At 42.7% G+C, this 18,870-nt stretch overlaps 2 protein-coding genes across 2 annotated transcripts; both read left to right on the top strand.

Moving 5' to 3' along the window:
- The first annotated feature begins 2,821 nt into the window (after positions 1-2,821).
- LOC104926677 (ATP-sensitive inward rectifier potassium channel 12) lies at positions 2,822-6,058 on the top strand. Its single transcript, XM_019256341.2, has 2 exons — positions 2,822-3,042; positions 3,735-6,058. The coding sequence occupies exons 1-2, from the start codon at positions 2,951-2,953 to the stop codon at positions 5,371-5,373; spliced, it is 1,731 nt and encodes a 576-aa protein (XP_019111886.1). The 5' UTR covers positions 2,822-2,950; the 3' UTR covers positions 5,374-6,058.
- A 756-nt stretch (positions 6,059-6,814) lies between these two features.
- Positions 6,815-14,599, top strand: LOC113746680 (sulfated surface glycoprotein 185-like). The gene is made up of 2 exons (XM_027283460.1): positions 6,815-6,889; positions 13,889-14,599. Exons 1-2 carry the CDS (start codon positions 6,842-6,844, stop codon positions 14,195-14,197), a joined length of 357 nt encoding a protein of 118 aa, XP_027139261.1. The 5' UTR covers positions 6,815-6,841; the 3' UTR covers positions 14,198-14,599.
- The last annotated feature ends 4,271 nt before the right edge of the window (positions 14,600-18,870 follow it).

The raw sequence follows: 18,870 nt of genomic DNA, 5'->3' as shown, positions 1-18,870 counted from the left end.
GCCTGGTTAACTCAGAAGGAGAGTCCTATTTACCTCTCCCCTCCTCCTCCTCCTTCTCACAAGTTATCTCACATGATAAACCATCAGCACACACACACACACACACACACAACACAGCGAATCAGCCCCATGGAGAGCGGAGCGATGTTCCTATGGAGACGGCTAAAACAGTAACTATGATCAACCATTAATTACTGCCACTCTCTCCCCCCTCAGGGCTCTTGTCAGCTGAGAGAGAGAGAGAGAGAGAAAATCAGCCAGACGTAAACCGGCAACAGACGAAGCATTAACAGCCACAGACACTTAAACTTTTTTGATTTCCTCTCATAAAATATAATGCAAACGAAACACGGTGCACCGAGGGGGCATGAAGCGATGATGGATCAGGATCTCTGATGAGTCACAACACGAAAACAAAAATATGAAACCAGCAAAATGGAACAAATTCCAGACAGGAGCTGAATCTGTGAGGCTTCAGGTTACGTCAGAGAGGAGTTCTCTGTGAAGTTTTAAAGTCAGGATTTGTTTTTTAAAGTTATTTTTAGCCTTTATCAGACGGGTACACAGAGACAGAGACAGAGACAGAGAGAGGATGCAGCAAAGGCCGATGGCGATGGTTGAACTCGGGTCACTGCAGCAAGGACTCAGCATTCCCACATGGGCTGCACGCTGTACCGAGGGAGCTACAAGGAGATCCAATAATTCAGGTTTTGTCCAAACAATCTCAATGCCGAGTCTAATTTAACAAGCTGTTTTGCTGATGCTTTAAGTTGTCAGTGGAGATGGACCGACATGATGTCACCCAGCAGAACTTTTTAGGACTTCATATAAGCCCGAAAATCTGAGAGTGGATGGATTTGTTGGACTTTAGTTTTTGTTGCTCACATTATGATGTATTATATTATCAGATATTTCTCCTATTTTTACCAAAAACGTAGAACCAAAGAATTCAACCAACACCTCTAATATTTCAGCAACAATTAAACATGACATGTTCACTCAGCTGTGACGTCCACCAGCTTGTTATCATAAATGGTTTTAATGGATTTCACTGACGATGATTTATCGTCTGTAAAATGCAATAAAATAACTCAACATGATCAAACTTTATCATCCAACCGCAGAACATCAAATATCTCGAAAACCTAAAAACAACATCACAAATAGATCTGTTTGTCTCAATTACATATAGAATAATGTTTTCTGTTGTCCTCTCTAGTGGAAACTGTTCAAAGCTTCAATGAAAAGATAAAAACAGAAACTGATTTTGTGAGTTTGATTGTTTCAAAGTATTCAGACGTACATATGAAGCTGGAAGATGGTGTACGATGATGTAAATCCATGTGGAATGGACCAAATTAATACTAACAACACTACGACACAGACATAAAACCAACACGTTAGACAGCAAAGTTTGCTCTTCTTCTGTATCAGCTGATACAAACAGACTGTTGTGTTGTCCTGACACGAGGCTCACCGACCTGCGTGATCCGGCATGTTGGCTGCCTGCCGTCTTTAAGAACTCTGAGAGAAAAGGTGATTTCACAGAGAGGACACGACACTCTCCTGTCCTCCAGCTGTGCTGTGCGAGTTACCGAGCTGACGTAATCATCTGCCCTTTTGGGGATTATCCCGTCCGAAAATCACCCTTCATCCGGCCAATCAGCAGCCAGTTGGTAACATCTGTGCTCGACGTAACAGGAAAGAGAGTCTGGAACATTTACACGATGTTTCTTTTCACTTGTGCCTTCTATTATGCAACCGAGGTGCTTTTTGGTTCGAAGCTTGCTGACATAATAAGCTGAGTAACCTTCCAACCCTGGCATTGGGTCAAACAGCAGATCAATTGTTCCTCTAACAGTAGATAACCACGGATTCATCTCTGTTTCAGACCATTGTCCCTTCCACTGCCTGTCTGGTTTTCCACTCCTGGTCGCCCCGAAGGTCCCTAAGGCTAATCACTAGCAAGGACCTGATCAATAAGCTTTCATTACACAAAACTGTCTGGTCTGCTCCATGCATCAGGGCACGCTACTGACATCCAGACTGAAATATCTCAACATCTATTGGTTCAATTACCATGATATCTGCAGGAGACATCCGTGATAGTCAAATGATTTTGTTGATCTCTTGACTTTTCATCTGGCGCCATCATCAGATCAAAATTTCAACAGTTTTTTCTCTTGAAGTCGAAGTAATCCTCATCCTCAATCTCTCTAAACTCAACCAGTTGCAGCAGACACGTGCATGGGAATGTATTTTTAAAGCAGGGGGTATGTTACGTACAGCTCCGTAACATGGTGCCACTAAGAAAACGTCTGATTACACATAAAGCATGAAGCAGTACAGTATGCACATGAAGCCTGCATAATGCTAAAAACAGCTTTGGTCACTCCTGGTGTTGAAGACGTCTCTGCAATAACAAAAAACGACGTTTTGACCTCACTGTGTCTCATAATTATTCTTAATCCAATCAATCCAATCCATTCTTTGAATAGTGGCAGATCATGATTTCACGTTTCCTAAATTAGGAAAGAAAGATGGGTGTAGAAAACTGCTGCTACCATGCAAAGCTACGACTAGGGAGGCTGCAGCCACGAGGTTTCTACCTCGGCACTGTCACCAAGTGTTTGCTCATGGTGGGAATTGTTGGGTAAATTGTAAATGATATTATAAAGAGTTCAGTCTAAACCTGCTCTAGATGGAAAGTGTCATGAGATAACTTCTGTTAGATTCATAGAAATAAACTGAATTAACTTAAAGGTGACCATGGTGAACCTGCCGACTGTCTGGTCCAATTCTTTGTCAATCCTCACAAGTCGTCTTCTGATGGTTGAAGAAACTGTGTCTTCTTTGTTCCACAGAAATGAATCATGAGAAGGCAGCGATGGTAACGAATGCAAGGCAGACCTGAGCTCGTACTGACTCCCAGTCCAGCACCAGTACTTTAATGGTTGGAACTGCTCGCCCCAACCTACGTTACTGCCCTCGCAGACACAGCCTGATGATCACCGGTGCCATGGGAGCGGTGCGAGTCAACAGGTGAGACACAATGGGACAGAACACATGGTTTATACTGGTCAATAAATCAATATCTGAGCTGGATGCTTCACTGTAGTTCATCAGGTCAACTCTTCAATATAACATTTAACCTTTTGACCTTCTGGACAACCCGTTTATTAACATTTCAACGACTTCTTAACATTTATACTTATGCATTAGTTTGTGCAACTGTAGAATTGGTTATTTTTAAATAACATTTATATCTACAGACTTGATAGCGTATTGGAAACTCTACAGCCTGGCAACCCAAGTTGTTTATGATTTAATGGTTTATAATGACTGACCAATAAAGGATAAGATAAATGGATTTATATACCATTAATAAAAACTTTAATTATAAGTTATAAACCCTTTAAAGGCTGATGTGTGGGAAACATCTCTCGAAACACCAATTGTCAATTCATAGTTGTAGATGTAGGTCTGTAGGGTTTGGGATTTCTCGACATGTTGAAGACGAAATGTTCAAAGCCACACATCATTAACTGAGCCAAGATAGTGTTATATATAGGGTTTATTTGTTAGTTTTCTTTTAGCTGTTTGAAGATATGGACAAGCATGCAAGCTAAGCAGCCAGTTCTTGTATTACGGAGGGTTTACCGGGTTGTTCAGTGGCCCGAGATTTAACACTTCCAAGCAAAGCGAACTCATTGTATCCCCCTCTGTTCTTACAGATACAGCATCGTTTCCACAGATGAAGATGCCCTGAAGATCTCCACTCTGGGCCTCCACAATGGCCACAGTCCTTTGACCCAGCAGACACTGTCAGGGGCTTGTATGCGGGGTGAAGAAGGTGGAGGAGATTGCTCAGGAAATGATGAAGGAAGAGGGGCGTTGTCTTTGAGAGTGACGAACGAGCCGATCGTCCACAATAGCTGCCGTGCTTCACCCTCATGTCGTCTTGGCCTCGATCTGGGAACCGGCCGCCTGCGCAGCCGCTTCGTGAAGAAGAACGGCCAGTGCAATGTGGTGTTCAACAACATGGAGGATAAGCCACGACGATACTTGGCCGATATTTTCACTACATGTGTGGACATACGCTGGCGCTACCTGCTGCTCATTTTCACCACCACCTTCCTCCTGTCTTGGTTGCTGTTTGGACTGATCTTCTGGGGAGTGGCGCTCGCTCATGGAGACTTTAACCTTCGGATTCCCGTGAAGGAAGGGAATCCTCGAAGCAATGCAGAGGAAGGAAAAGACGACTGGCGGCCTTGTATTCTCCACATCCAAGGATTCATTGGGGCGTTCCTGTTCTCCATAGAGACCCAGACCACCATCGGGTATGGTTTCCGGTGTGTCACGGAGGAGTGCCCAGTGGCCGTGGTGACTGTGGTCGTCCAGTCCATCGTGGGCTGCATTATTGACTCCTTCATGATCGGCACCATCATGGCAAAGATGGTGCGGCCCAAGAAGCGAGCGCAGACCTTGCTGTTCTCGAATAATGCCGTCATCGCCCTGCGAGACGGTAAGCTGTGCCTCATGTGGCGCCTGGGAAACATGCGCAAGAGCCATATCGTCGAAGCACATGTGCGCGCTCAGCTCATCAAGCCACATGTGACGGCGGAAGGCGAGTACCTCCCTTTGGAGCAAACGGACATTGACGTCGGCTATGACGACGGCCTGGATCGGCTTTTTCTGGTCTCGCCGCTTGTGGTGGTCCACGAGATCAACAAAAACAGTCCTCTGTATAACGTGAGCCGCAGCGACCTGCAGAAGGCAGACTTTGAAATTGTGGTCATCCTGGAGGGGATGGTGGAGGCCACAGCTATGACCACTCAGGCTCGTAGCTCCTACTTAGCCAAGGAGATCATGTGGGGTCACCGCTTCGAGCCTGTGGTCTTTGAGAAGAGTGACCGCTACCACGTGGACTATTCTCGTTTCCATAAGACCTACGAAGTGCCATCTACACCTCACTGCAGTGCCAGGGAACTGAGCCAGATGGCAAGCCGTGGCGGGCAATCCTCATCCTCCAGCTCCACTTACTCCCGGTCTCCGTCACCGTTTGCCCCGAGGGCAGCCCGCCACCTGCTGGGTCCTCACTCCCCCAGTGCTTTCTGCTACGAGAACGAGGTAGCTTTGTGCTGCGGGGATGACGAGGATGAGGAGGATGTGAAGGAGGAGGCGGGGAGTCTGAATGTAAGAAGCGACAGGGAGGTAAAAATGAGAGATGACGTTCATTTGGGTTTCAAAGAGACGTTTGTGGAGGAGCAGACGGTGGAGATGCTGTGTGTTCTGGACTCAGAGAATCAGATCAGCCTTGACAGACTACAGCCCACCATACCTTTATACATCAGCAGAGAGTCTGGAGTTTAATCAGTGGTAACCTTCCATTTGTTTCTTTGTCTGTGTGCATCCAACCAAAGTATTCAACTAGTGTAAAGAATAAAAGATGGAGGACACATTTTAAACTGTAAATCTGGTGGAAGACATGGATACTTTTGCAGCTTTAGCTCATGACTCGCTCTGGTTTCAGGTATCGTACACTTTGAGTTGCAACATCAGCATCTAGACGATGCACACTTTGTCGACTTTTAAACATGGTGACCGGGTATTTCTCTCACATCATCTTTGAAAACAGGTACCTTGATTGCTCTCTTGTTTTATTCAGTATGACAATCTTCAGCTAAGTCAAGCTTTTTATTCTTGATTTCAGTTTTTTTTTTTTTGTAAATACGAAATATGTTTTAATTTTAAAACGATTATGCATCATATACAGATAAATGTTATGAGAGAAAAAAATCTATTTATGTCAAAGAAAGCATGACACAAATGCACAACTTCAACACACTTATTTTCTCTGTGTAAAAATAAAATGATTTCTGTATTTTAAACTTCTGTCTTCCTGCCTGAGTTCTGTCACTTTTCACACTTAATAAATAAGTTTGTTTGTTTGAAACGGTTAGTCAAACATGTACAGATGAAGAACAAGCACTTTATTCTTACTTTTATCAATTACAGATACAAACACTTTGCAACAGTGTGTTGTTTTGTATGAATAAAGCACCTAATAAACAACAGTGTGTACTGTTTCACGTCTGAATTGTCTCTGTTGAGTCTCTGTTGCGCATTTTCTCATTGGTTTAACAGTCCGTCCATGCTAATTAACACCTGTTTCTCATGAGACGAGATCACACACACACGTCTGATTTCTCTCTAACAAGCAAAGCAGGCAGCTGCACCTGCAGCCGTCTAAAAGCCTGGGTGGTCTACACTGTGTGTCAATTGGGTTTTAGTCACATTAGCAGTCCATCGGTTGGTTGGTTGGATGGTTGGTCCACCATTTTGGGTCCAGACTAAAATATCTTACCTACTTTGCAATGGATTTATGGATTTGGTGCAAACACGTTGACATGAATTGACCTTTCGCCGAGCCGCACCTCAGTCGTGTCAGTGACAGTTTTTGGAGCAACACCTCCGCGATGTCCTCCAGATCGAGGCAAAAGGGGGTTACAATATGCAGTAGAGAGATACATTCAAAATATTAAAATACGCAATGAAGGCGACATAACCACTATCGAGGCTCAAGCCAAGCGAAATCATAGAAACCCCATGACCTCACATGCAACCAGGACAGCCTTGTGGACCAGTCATGCTCTTGCACTGCTGGGTAAGTTCTCTCATATGTTATGATATATTATTGTCTATTACGAGAACCTACAGGTGCGTCAAGGCTAGCTAACCTTTCCCAAAACAAATAGCTGTCTAATGCTACTTCTGTCTTAATTTAGTTCATCATATTTGGGCTTCATGCACACACTGGATCTGTGCCGTGCCAGAAGTGATGACATCTCCTCCACAAGCCAGACCCAGCAGTGGCATAAAGCCAGGGGTAAAAAAATGACTGGAAAACTGATGAAAAATAATGTTAGGGAGCTGCAAGCATTGAGACCCAACACAACAACAGCTAATATAGCTAGCATTAATGTTCTTCAATGATATCCTTGTCATGGTAGAACTTTGATCCACTTTGTGTTCTTACCTCTAGTTCTAGACAACACAGTACGTAGTTACCGTTAAACGTTCGTCCTTACCTTTGAGCAGACACATGTATGCTTCGTTATCTTCGACACATTTAGCTGGAGTCCACACTGTTTGATCCATTGTACGCACCGCTCCAGTTGTATTGGCTTTGGGAATGGACAGAACACAACTCCTCCAGTCAAGCTCTTCGGGGTATCTACTGTCCGATTTACATACACCACAGACACAGCGCTTCACCATCCTGCTAAGAGTCTGAAGCTTGACAGACCTTGCTTACATAGTAACGGTTTAGAGAAAGGCTAATTGTGTTGAACTTTCATCATTCCTTTGTCATCATTTGTCTAATACTTTGGATTAAAACCAAAACAAGCTTACCTGCAAACTAAACACAATCCCATTAGCCTCCCATTGTACTTTCTATTTAGTGCGAATTAGCAAATTTTAGCATGGCAACACACTAAAGTGGTGACCATCATGACTCTTAGTATTGCAGGTCATTTGTCCACATTATGATGTTACCTTACCGGGGCGGCTGTGGCTCACAGGCAGAGCGGGTCGTCCACTAATCAGATGATCAGCGGTTCGATCCCCCGGCTCCCCGGTCTGCATGCCGAATTGTCCTTGGGCAAGATACTGAACCCCAAGTTGCTCCCGAAGGCTGTGCCATCGGTGTATGAATGTGTATGAATGCTTAAATCCTTAAACTGATGAGCAGTTGGCACCTTGCACGGTAGCCAATGCCATCAGTGTATGAATGTGTGTGAATGGGGTGAATGAGATATGTAGTGTAGAGCGCTTTGAGTGGTCGGAAGACTAGAAAGGCGCTATATAAGTACAGTCCATTTACCATTCCATCCATTTACCTTGTGGTGCTATGACAGACTACCTGGCTCAATGTAGCTTCTGAAACAAGCTACAACACACTGCACTTCCTGTGTTTGCCCATGGTGGGAATTGTTGGGTCTGTTATAAAGTGTGAGATTTATATTAAGTATTAAGTATTAATTTAGTAAACACAAAGTTGCAGTCAGACTTTTTATGTCTGAACTTTTCACGTGTGACTTATAAAACGTCTCATCCCACTTCTGTCCAATTCTTTACATATTTATAATCACGGCTGAACAGTTCCACCCTAAACTGACTGAATAATCGTTTCCACAGAGTCAACTACAGGGTTCTACAATTTTTATATTTTATATATTGTGCACAGTCCAAACAGCAAATGTTCGCCCTAAACTGGTTAAGGTTAAGGACAAATACTACATTTCTATTTAAGGAGACCCACATAGACACAAACCTGAAGAATAAGTGTAAAAATGTTTCTCTGCGATGACCCAAATTCTATAATTTCTCTCTGGTTGCGTCTAAATTCAAAGGTCCCAGAGAGTGAAGGGCAGATATATAAATAGAAAATAGATGAAACGCACAAGTTAATTGCAGATCACCCAGACAAACTGGGCTGAGCAACAGCAGACGAGGGGTGAAAGGTGAAAGGCTTTGGGAGGAATAAGAGGGACAAAAGGACAAGTGTAGACGGGAGGGAGCGTAGCACAAAAAGAAAACACCATCAGGAGGCAGTGACGTCCATCCGACTGTGGAGGACACACTGTTTGTTTCTGGCTGTTGTACAAGCTCCCCCATGTGGTTGAACAGTGACACCACAGTGAGCTTTGAGTCCTGGAAGATGGACCGACCCTGTAACAAAATCAGTTTTCCCTGATTTGTCTTGATGGACACTTCAAATCTATTCAAACGGTGACTACTTTCAGAAAGTGGTTCCAACCTGAGTGCCTCTCCAAGGGGTTAGAGAAGATGTTGATTGGATAGGAAAAAACATTCACGACAAAAAATCTGCTCAGTTTTATCTCCTCTGTGATTCATTACACGGTTTTAAGAGTCTAGAAGGTCAAATCACAGACTTAATGTGACCAGAGGGGAAGCAGACACTTCTTTTGTTTTAAGGGGTCACGAGCCATAAAAAGTGGAAGGAACCCATGACAGAAGACATCCCCAAAGACCTGAAGGTGGTTCAATCCCTGAAGATCGAACATCGATAGACCTACAATGAGTCTGTCCTCACCCCTTTAATTTAATTTCAAATGCAACAAGTGAAGTTATTTATTACTTTATACTTAAAGTATGTAAGGATATTAACCTTTACAATTAGAAATGGCATCACAACAATAAGTTTGACACACAGTCACAAGTTAGTCAACAGGTTGGTCACATGTTCAGAAGGTGTTCACGCTGTCCCTTTGTTGGTTTTCATCAAAGTCAGGTCACAATGCTGCAAAGAGTCGAACCAAAGAACCTTTTAAAGGTTATTAAACATAAAAAGGTTCTGCAACCGTGACTTAAAGGCTTGTGACTCTGAAAAAAAGGTTATTTAGGATAAAAAACGCTCTCCAGAGCACTTATAATGAAGGCATATGTGCTGGATTTGAATATTTTATTGTTCTGGCATTAAAACTGGGTCGATATCAAAGTATTAAGTTAATAAAAGTGGGATATATTGAGGATATAAACTCAAACAACAGCCTTTTTTCATCAAATCATAACGTGGATTTAACAGCGGGGCTGTGGGCAGGTCAGTAATGTTCATGGATTAGGTTGTTTCATCTTAAAACTCCAATCCTGACTGACCATCCTAAAAAACTGTGAGATCCTTAAAGAAATGAGTCTAGTCTAACTATTCAGGAGCAAACAGAGCCAGATCCGAGGCCGATACCTTGATACTCGTTCTAATATGCGTACTTGTTGACGTAAAAGAGGACATGGAGTACTTTTAATAACATTTGGATCACTGTGTTCCCTGCACTCCTTTTAAATATTAACAATCAAACCCAGCACTGATGCAGAGTCACTGTTCCTCATTAACATAATTGATAATTACAGCGATGTCGCGCTCTAATTCCTCCTCCTTTTTCTTACCCTCACACATCTTTACAATCCTCACAAGACCCGAAACAAGGTGACAACGTCTTGGCCTCGAATCACTTTGCATGAGTGGAAACTCCCTCCGTCATCCTGTAATCTAATCAACCGATGTTTGATTCGGTTAAATCTCGCCTCCTGTCCACTCTAACGAGCCATTTCCCCTCGGTGAAATCTACCTCTCTCCCTGCTGTCATCTCATCCTTCTCTCTCCTGGCGGGTTTCTGATGCCGGTTAATTAACCGGACCGTCACACCCCCCCTCTGTCATCAGCGCCCGTGAGGGAGAGCAGCTGGGCGACCTCTGCGACCTCTGCTCAGGCTGCTAATGGCTGACTTGGATCTGGCCTAATAAGCTGGTGTGTGTTCATCTTCATGTAGGTTAAGTGTGTGAGTGTGTGCGTGTGCTTTCATGTGTGTGTCCCCGTATATCCCCGTGCCCTCTCTGGCCCTCTCACTCGTTGTTTGTGGCCTCGGGCTGTGCGACCAGAGCCGGTGACAGTGTGTGTGCTCAGCAGGGGACAGTATTTAGGCACTGGTATCTGTGGTCGGGGGATCTTTGAGCTCCATAATGAGCTGTTGTGTGTTGTGGAGCTGTGAAGCAGCTCGCTGGGGGGAGAGGGGGGACAGAGGAGCATTGTGTGCCGGTCACCACAGCTCAGCTCAGCAGAGGAGGTCTGACTGAACCGGGCTGGGAAGCACCACGGGGCAAACATCTTCTGGATGCTTCTGTCTGTCTGTCTGACCTCTTTTATCCAGTATTTCTTGTCTTGTACTTCTTTTAGTGGACTAAGATGCTGAGCTTGTACTTACAAGTGTGGAGATCTTCCTGGCATGTCATAGAAGTCAAAAATTGCTCGATAATATTCTAATGTAGCGTAGACGAGGCTGCGTTACCACGTGGTCAAAGAGTAAAATCTAACAACCTCAACGTGTCATTTTTACGCCTCGGTTCATGGACAAATTACAGAAACAAAGCACAGCATGTTAATAATTAAACTTTAGACACATACAAGAGTGGTACGGAGAAGTTATCACATGATACTTTCCATATAGAGCACATCTAGTTCGTCCTCTTTATAATATCATCTACAGAGACCCAACAGTTCCCACCATGAGCAAACACTTGGAGACAGTGGCGAGGAAAAACTCCCTTTAAGAGGCAGAAACCTCGAACAGAACCCAGATCACTGTGGACGGAGGAGGAGGGAAATGAAGATTACAAAACTTGTTTCATAAAGGCGAGTCCTGATTTCTCACCAAAACCTGATCCCGCTTCAAGACCCGTCCAGTGTTGTGACTTTTCACTTTTGTACATATTTGTGGCACGTTGCTAAATTGTGTGTTTAATCAAATAACGGACATAGCGTCGCCCTGATTTAGTCAAATTAACTCCTTTAATTCGGATCTGAAGTTTGAATTTGCTTCAGTACGATTTGAAGTGTTTCCTTGCCGCTGTCGCCAAGTGCGTGCTCATGGTGGGACTTGTCGGGTCTCTGTAAATGACATTTTAAAGAGTTCTGTCTGGACGTGCTCTGTATGGAAAGCATCATGAGATAACTGAATGTCGTGTTTGGCGTTTTGCAAAGTGCATTAAGGTTACATAACCCTGCTTTCTTCACTGAGCTGCAGCCATGGTTGGACTGGACTTAACAAAAACAAATCAAGGATGTAAAAACTCAGACTCAACGTGCAAGTTGCACAACTTTAACTCTCTGACTTCTGTTGTTGTTGTTGTTGTTGTTGTTGTTGTTGTTGGTATGTCACCCACATGAGCAGCCCACCAATCCAAATGCATTACCCCGACTTTAAATCAGATTATCGCATGCCTTCCACGTCATCCGTCTGTCACCTGTCTGTCTGTCAGCCTACGAGTCCGACAAGCAGATCATCTGTCTGCTCTTCACAGGCACGTTTCTCTGCCGTCGTCGTATAAAAGAATAATTAGTTTGCTCATATTTAATCAAAACAAAATAAGAAATCAAACTGACAGACGGGAGGAATGTTATGAATCACCATATTTCTCACTATCTCCTCCCAAATATCCCATCCATCTTTCTGTCCTGCTGCCTTTTATCTCTCCCTCTCTCTCTCTCTCTCTGCTCTGACAACAACAGACTCTTTCATGTCGACATCTTTTCCTCCGACCCCCTCGGGCGCTCTTCCCTCTTTCTCTTTCGTTCACACAGACTAATTAAATGTTCTGAGAAGAACTCATGATTGGAAAGTCTGCGCTGCTCTTCTCTCTCTCCGTCTCAGAGGAAAATCTGATACATTAAAAAAATCCATATTTGAGTTATTGTCCCCAGTGGAATTGTCTTTTCTTTTTTTAAATCAAGACACAGATCTTTTTGTTTCCATAGAAAAATATCACTTTATTTGTGGTTTTAGATCAGACAAATATGATAACAGAGCAGATAAAATGTTATGAGTTATTTCCATTTTCACATTTATACTCAGCCGCAAGGAGAGAGACACAGAGAGAGACACAGAGAGTGTGGATGACAGGTGAAATGAATTATTTTAACATTTCATATTTTAAACTGACTGTGCTTCACTTATTAAAGACACAAATTGATTTAAAGGAAGAAGAAAAAGACAAAGACAGATTAAAAAAAAGTATTTTTAACATATAAAAACATGAATTATTAAAACGTTTCAGGTGTTTGAGCCACAAAATAAAAGCACAAATATTCACAGACAGCAGTTCAAGACCATTCATGCCTTATTCAACTCCAAAGACAATAACAGCTAAAATAAGCAGACAGCAACGAATCTGTTCACTTTGTTAGACGATTAATCAATGGATCGAGCAGAAGAGGAGTGAAAATAATGAATTTCCTGGAAGATTTGATCAAAAACATGACCAGCAGATTCATCGATACTGAAAATAAAATGAAAACAAGACCAGAGACTTAAAATGAAGCTTCTGATACACTGTAAAAAACAAAATCTGTATGTTTGACAGTAAAATACTGGCAGCTGTGTTTAAAAATATGGTGACCATGCAGGAGACATTACGATAAATTTTAAAGATAATGAATCTATCTGCTCTGGTGGTATACTCTCCTGGGTTTGTGGTGTTTTACTGTCGTTTTACCGTCTTTTGAATCTGTGTAAATTAAGGTTTTGTTCTTGCTGAACAGTTTTATACTGTAAATTTAAAAGTACACATCAGCAAACTGTGTAATTCAAACAGCATGATACCATTAATTTCAGTGTGATTACATGTTTGTGACATGACAGTAGTTCCCCATTAGGTTTTATATTTTGTGTTTTTTACATATTGTAAAGTTATGCACTGTTTGTAAATTTAGGGTAATTCCCTGTATCTACTACACTGATGAGCATTTCTTACAGTGTGTGCAGAACTAAACACAGAGCTGCAGAGTTCACCTGGGTTCAGACGGTCCTGACTTCACTTTATTTCATTTTAAAGTCTAAAAGAGAGACGTGGAATCACAAACAAAGAGCCTCGCAGCGTGCTGTCGTGTGAATACAGTTAAATATGTGTAAATCCGACAGAAAAACACGATCGCGTTCTTAATTTTCTCGTGTTTAAGTGACGTCTCAAACTTGCTGATTTTGTCTCAGCGAGAAGAATCTTAAGTGTCGCTAACAGCCGACATATATGCATGACTAAACAGCATGCTGGCATGTATGACCGAGGGGCAAAACCGTCATAGAGTCACAATATGAATGCCACCATTGTCCATGTCACCATCATCCCCATCTTCATCATCACCACTTTCAACATCCTCCTGCATCTGAGTCACAGGCACGAATCTGTTCCTGACTCTTTGTCTGGGTGTTCGATTTATTTATTTTGCATCTTTTCTCGTCAACACCACAAAAATCGAAACGTCTGTCTTCGTCTCTGCTGCTCATTTTCTGTCCTGTCTTTCCTTTCTTAGGCTGAAGTCGTAGCAAAGAGATGCGGACACAGCAAACCAGCGAACAATAGGCCATTCATGATGCCCTGCAATGCAATGATGATCCTGCTCTGCCCTCCACCCCTCCCTCCACCCTGCACCAGCCTCCACAGCTGCACAGGAATGTGGTCCAACAAGTTACCCGCTCCCCTCCGCCTCCTCCCCTCTTCCCAGCCGCCACCACCACCACCACCACCACCACCATCGCTACCACCGCACACCACCTCACCAGTGCTGCCGCCATCGCAACCGAAGCCCCTCTCTCCTCAAATAAAAGGCAAGAAACTATAGAGGGGGGAAACTCTGCAGACGGAGCACAAAGAGAGGATTCATGCTCGGTCACATACACTCCCAGAGAAAAAAGAGGGGGACCCATTTAAGTGTGGTGCAGCTGCACTAATTTACTGAGTGAAAATGGGTGAAAAAAGGAGTGGCAGAGGTCAGATAGCAGAATCATTTTTTATTCATCCCCATGGACGGCGTGTCACTGCATCATCCACGCTCACAAAGCGTGCACGACGGAGAGAAATGCAGTGATGAAACACCTGGAGCACCAAAAACACCCATGACCTGCTCAGAGTCCCAGCACGACCTTTCTCTGTCATACATCCACGTGTAAATACTCCAGACAACATCTCGTCCTTACGTTACAGAGTCACGAGTTGCTGCGTGATCCTCGGCTATCGTCGCTCAATGCTCTCCTGACAAATCACAGAGTTCTCAGACGTTTTGTAAGATGCAGAGCTGCTGAATGCTGAAAAACAGACTCTAGATAATCCTCCCGTGAATATTTAACAATGTTAAATAAAACTCAAAGATCTGATTGATTTTAAATCCATTTTCAAAGACCTGAATCTTCTGGGTGTCGATGATTAAGCTGACTCTGTTGGATTCACAGCTTTTCTATCTGTTTCAATCCACTTGTTCTTAGTTTGTGCTGCCAGGAATCCCTTAAAAAGGAGATTTTGAAATGACACAAATGCAGAGACACACCTTTACAGGTTCCTGCTGAACCTCACAGGACATGTGATTACCAAAGATACAATTCACACGTGCAACAGAGGCTGAAAAATAAACGTTTCAGTTACAACTGAAGTGATTCTCTGTGGTGATGCCACAGCAGAACTTTTCTTTTGGTTCTTCAAGGAACTTTTTACCCATTATGTCTTCAAACAAACCTGATTATCAAGTTCTCTTTGTTGGAGTTTCAAAATATTAAATTTTAAATGCAACAACTTGGTAAACGACTTTAAAAAAAGGCTGTTCAAACAGTTTGTTTTATCAGAATCAGGTCACGTTGCTGCAAAAGAACCTTCTGAAGTCTGAAGAACCTTTAAAAACAAAGATGATTCAACAGAAAGTGACTCAAAGCTGCAGGAAGTTCCTCAAAGAACCAAACAAAGGATGAAAATGTTCAACGTGCTGCAGAGCTTTTATATCTGAACCACAACAGACTGATCAGGTAAACCACTGTAAAAGTCAGAAACATGTTAATCAAACAGAATAAAGTCTGCAGACACACACACACACACACACACACACACTTCGAGCTCACTGCCTGTCACATGACTGTCTCATCAGGTATGAACCATCGTTAGATTTGAGTCACATGGTTCAGTTTTTATTGATAGTCTGCCTACAGAGCTGGAAACCCCCGACGCCGAGCACAAACCCTCGGAGGAAAATGGCATTTATGAATTAAAGTACAGTGTTTTTGGACGAGAGGCGACGGACGAACCGATTCTCGAGAGTTTAGGGACGAAATCTGAAGCTCGGAGTGGAGAGAAAAACACTCCTGACACATGATTTCAGCTCCTTTTGTCGAGTTCGTCATCACTCGGAACAAGTGACGGCATTCAGTTCAGGCCAAATGTGCCCATTGACATGGGAATGAATGCTTTCCACCAATTATACATGAGTTTAATGCAGAATGTGACCCAGCATGTGAATATTTGACCGCTGTGCATGCTTCCCTTATCTGCATCCCTCTCACACTATCTGCATCTCTCTCTCTCTCTCTCTTGCCTTCTTCTCTCCATCCATCATCAGATTTCAGGAATTTCCCCTGGGAGTTGTTCAAGTATTAAGGCCAAAGCAAAAAGGGCGCTCCCTCTCTCTCTCTCTCTCTCTCCCTCTCTCCCTCTCTCTCTCTCTCTCTCCTTCTCTCCCTCTCCTCCTCTCTCCCTCTCTCTCTCCTCTGCTTCTTTCTTTGTCCTCCCTCCACCTCCTCGTCTCATTTCATACCTGCAAACATCCTCCAACTATCCAACCAGAGCTCATCGTGCTCACACATGAAAGTGTGCACCTGAAGGCCGACTCTTTGACCTCCTCCCTCCTCCCTCCCTCCTCCTCCTGCATGACCTTTGACCTCCCCTGCTGATCATGCGACCTCCTTTGTCCATGACCGTCTTCCTTCACCCGCTCGAACCCCCTGCAGGAGCCCGCAGGAAACGGGCCTCTTGTGACCGAGCCATGGCGAGGCCCATTACTGCAGTCACATGGCAGGTTAGCACAGGGACTGATGGGACCATGTGAGCTCGATTTTCTAACTAGTTTCACCTCCTCCTCCTCCTCCTCCTCCTCCTCCTCCACCCACACAACAACCTCGAGGCAGATGAGAGTTTCACACAGGACATAAATATCTGAAAATGCACGGCGGCTTTGGATTCCACTTTAAATCGAAACAGACGTGAGCTGAATAAAGGAATGAAGCTGCTTCAGGGCGACAGGTGGAGACTACACCTGTCGTTTCATTTAATACAAAACAACAGAAATGATCCACAACACCTGTCAGAGCTGAGCTGTCTTTAAAACGCCTGAAAAGTTTCGAGAAAACTTCTAATGCAGATTCAGATATCAGTGTGCCAGAGGAAGAAATAAACGATTGTCTCTTTATATTCAAATCAGAGCTGGGTGATCACATCATTACAATACACTGTGTGTGTGTGTGTGTTAGACTGAAGTTTTAGTTTTAGTCAGATTGTTTTTCACAAACAGGCAGAAAAAAAAGAAACTTTTTCTGTTCTGCAGGAAGTTTTAGTTTTTTTTATCAAGTTATTTTCAGATTTCAGTGTTTATAGTATTTGTTGGAGTTCATTCAAGGTGCAATTTATAATAATTTGAATTAAAATGTTTCATTTTAAATGCAACATTTTGTTAAATAACCAACAAAACAAAAGAAATAAAGAGTTCAAACTGTCACAAAAACAGGCCAGAAAGCTGCAAAGGGTCGAATTAAAGAAAACTTCATTATTCTAAAGAAAAAACTGATTGTTAAACATAAAGAAAGTTCTTTAAAAAGTTCTTCAAAGAACCAAAAAAGGTTCATTAGGACAGAAAACTGTAAGAACTCAAACTTATCGAGACTTCTCTGTGTCTCTTTTTCTAAACCACCTTAAATATAAATTTACAGATTCGATTAAAAATATAAAATATCGTGAGAGAAAGTCAAAATCTGAAATATCAAACATTTAATTTAACAAACTATTTTTCCCTCTCAGCTGCAGAGCAAACACGGAGGAAGTGATCACAAAGAAGAATCCACATTCAGTTTTTATCCAGATGATTTTTTTGTCTTTGTGCAACGAAAATATTTTTTTATGAGGCCTGTTTAAATAATTAAAAACTAAAGTAAAAGTTTTTTGTTTGTTTTTTGTTTTTCATTCGTTCAAGAAATAAAATTCAAAACGTGTAAAATAATTTCAGAGTTTATGGAACAAATGTTTAGTTTCTCTTTTATCAGTTTGTTCTGTCACATGTTTTATAATTAATATAAAATGTAAACGCGCCGTGATGTCGTGAAATCATTTCAATCCGTTTTTAAAGATCAAGTTCAAAGTTAATTCTCAAATAACGAAAAAACAACTAAAACATGAAAAGCTAAATATTATTTTACTTCATCCAAATTTGAGTTTTGTTCAGCAGAAATAAAAATTTTACGTCTTTTTTTTCCCAAAAGAAACGAATTCAAACACAAAACACTGCTCGCTTCATTGTAAAATATAAAAATTTGTGAACATTTTTACAGCTGATCTATAAATAAATATAACAGAATAATAAAAATGATTAGTCCTGCACAGCTCGGCTTTGAAACGAGTCACAGAGGCGATGGAAATAAAAAAACAAGCCGCGGGATTAAAGTTAAAGTCAGTCTGAAGATTTAAGACGAATAAACTGAGTTTTTAATCAGAATCAAACTGTCTGAACTCCGAGTCCTGCAGATCAGATTCAAACACTTTAATTTTCCTCCAGTTTAAAACAAACACCTTGCCCTGTGTCAGCCTCCCTGAGGGGTCACGCATCCATCCAAAAATCAAACCAGTCAAACCAGTACAGACAAAAACACACTCACTTCTCCATCACAAGCCTCGCAGGCCTCATCAGGATCCACTTCCAGTTGCTGGTTGGTTCGATGGGGTGCAGCATCAAGGAAGGTGTCCCCCACCCCTCCACCTCCTCCTCCACCACCACCACCCCAACAGCAGCATCACCATCACCAACACCACCAACTCCCTCTCTCTGCACCACTCATCCTCATCCTCATCCACCCTACCACCATCAGCACCTCCAGCAAGGCCCCAGATCCAGGTGCCGTGGAGCCCATTTAGAGACTCCGAACCGGGGGGAGAGCTCCATGTGTGTCCCGCTGTCTGCTGCGGAGTGTTTTCTATGTGTGCGCCACTGGTGTCTATGCTCGGACATAAGGGGAAGAAAGACGCACACATCGCTCTCTGTTATCAATTTTTTCCATGTTTGCAAGCACAAAACTGCTTTTTGTTCCCCATTTTTTTTTTTTTTTCATTTACGAGGGTTAATGGATAGAGGCTTGGGCGTTTGATCACATGGCTACAATTCACCTGAGATGGAGACAAAGAGAGCAAAGAGAGACGAGAGAGAGAGAGAGAGAGAGCCAGGCTCAACATGAGAGGCAACACAGGGGTTATTGTTGCATTCATTTAGTGTGT

Source organism: Larimichthys crocea, chromosome X (assembly GCF_000972845.2).
Source record: "Larimichthys crocea isolate SSNF chromosome X, L_crocea_2.0, whole genome shotgun sequence".
Taxonomy (NCBI): domain Eukaryota; kingdom Metazoa; phylum Chordata; class Actinopteri; family Sciaenidae; genus Larimichthys; species Larimichthys crocea.
The sequence above is the reverse complement of the archived record's forward strand: the minus strand, read 5'-3'. Positions and strand labels throughout refer to the sequence as shown.

Coding starts and splice junctions, on each gene's coding strand:
- LOC113746680 (XM_027283460.1), top strand. CDS start 6,842: ATGACATCTCCTCCACAAGCCAGACCCAGCAGTGGCATAAAGCCAGGG. Junction 6,890..13,888: donor GCAGTGGCATAAAGCCAGGG/GTAAAAAAATGA, acceptor TTCCTTTCTTAG/GCTGAAGTCGTAGCAAAGAG.
- LOC104926677 (XM_019256341.2), top strand. CDS start 2,951: ATGGTTGGAACTGCTCGCCCCAACCTACGTTACTGCCCTCGCAGACAC. Junction 3,043..3,734: donor GGAGCGGTGCGAGTCAACAG/GTGAGACACAAT, acceptor CTGTTCTTACAG/ATACAGCATCGTTTCCACAG.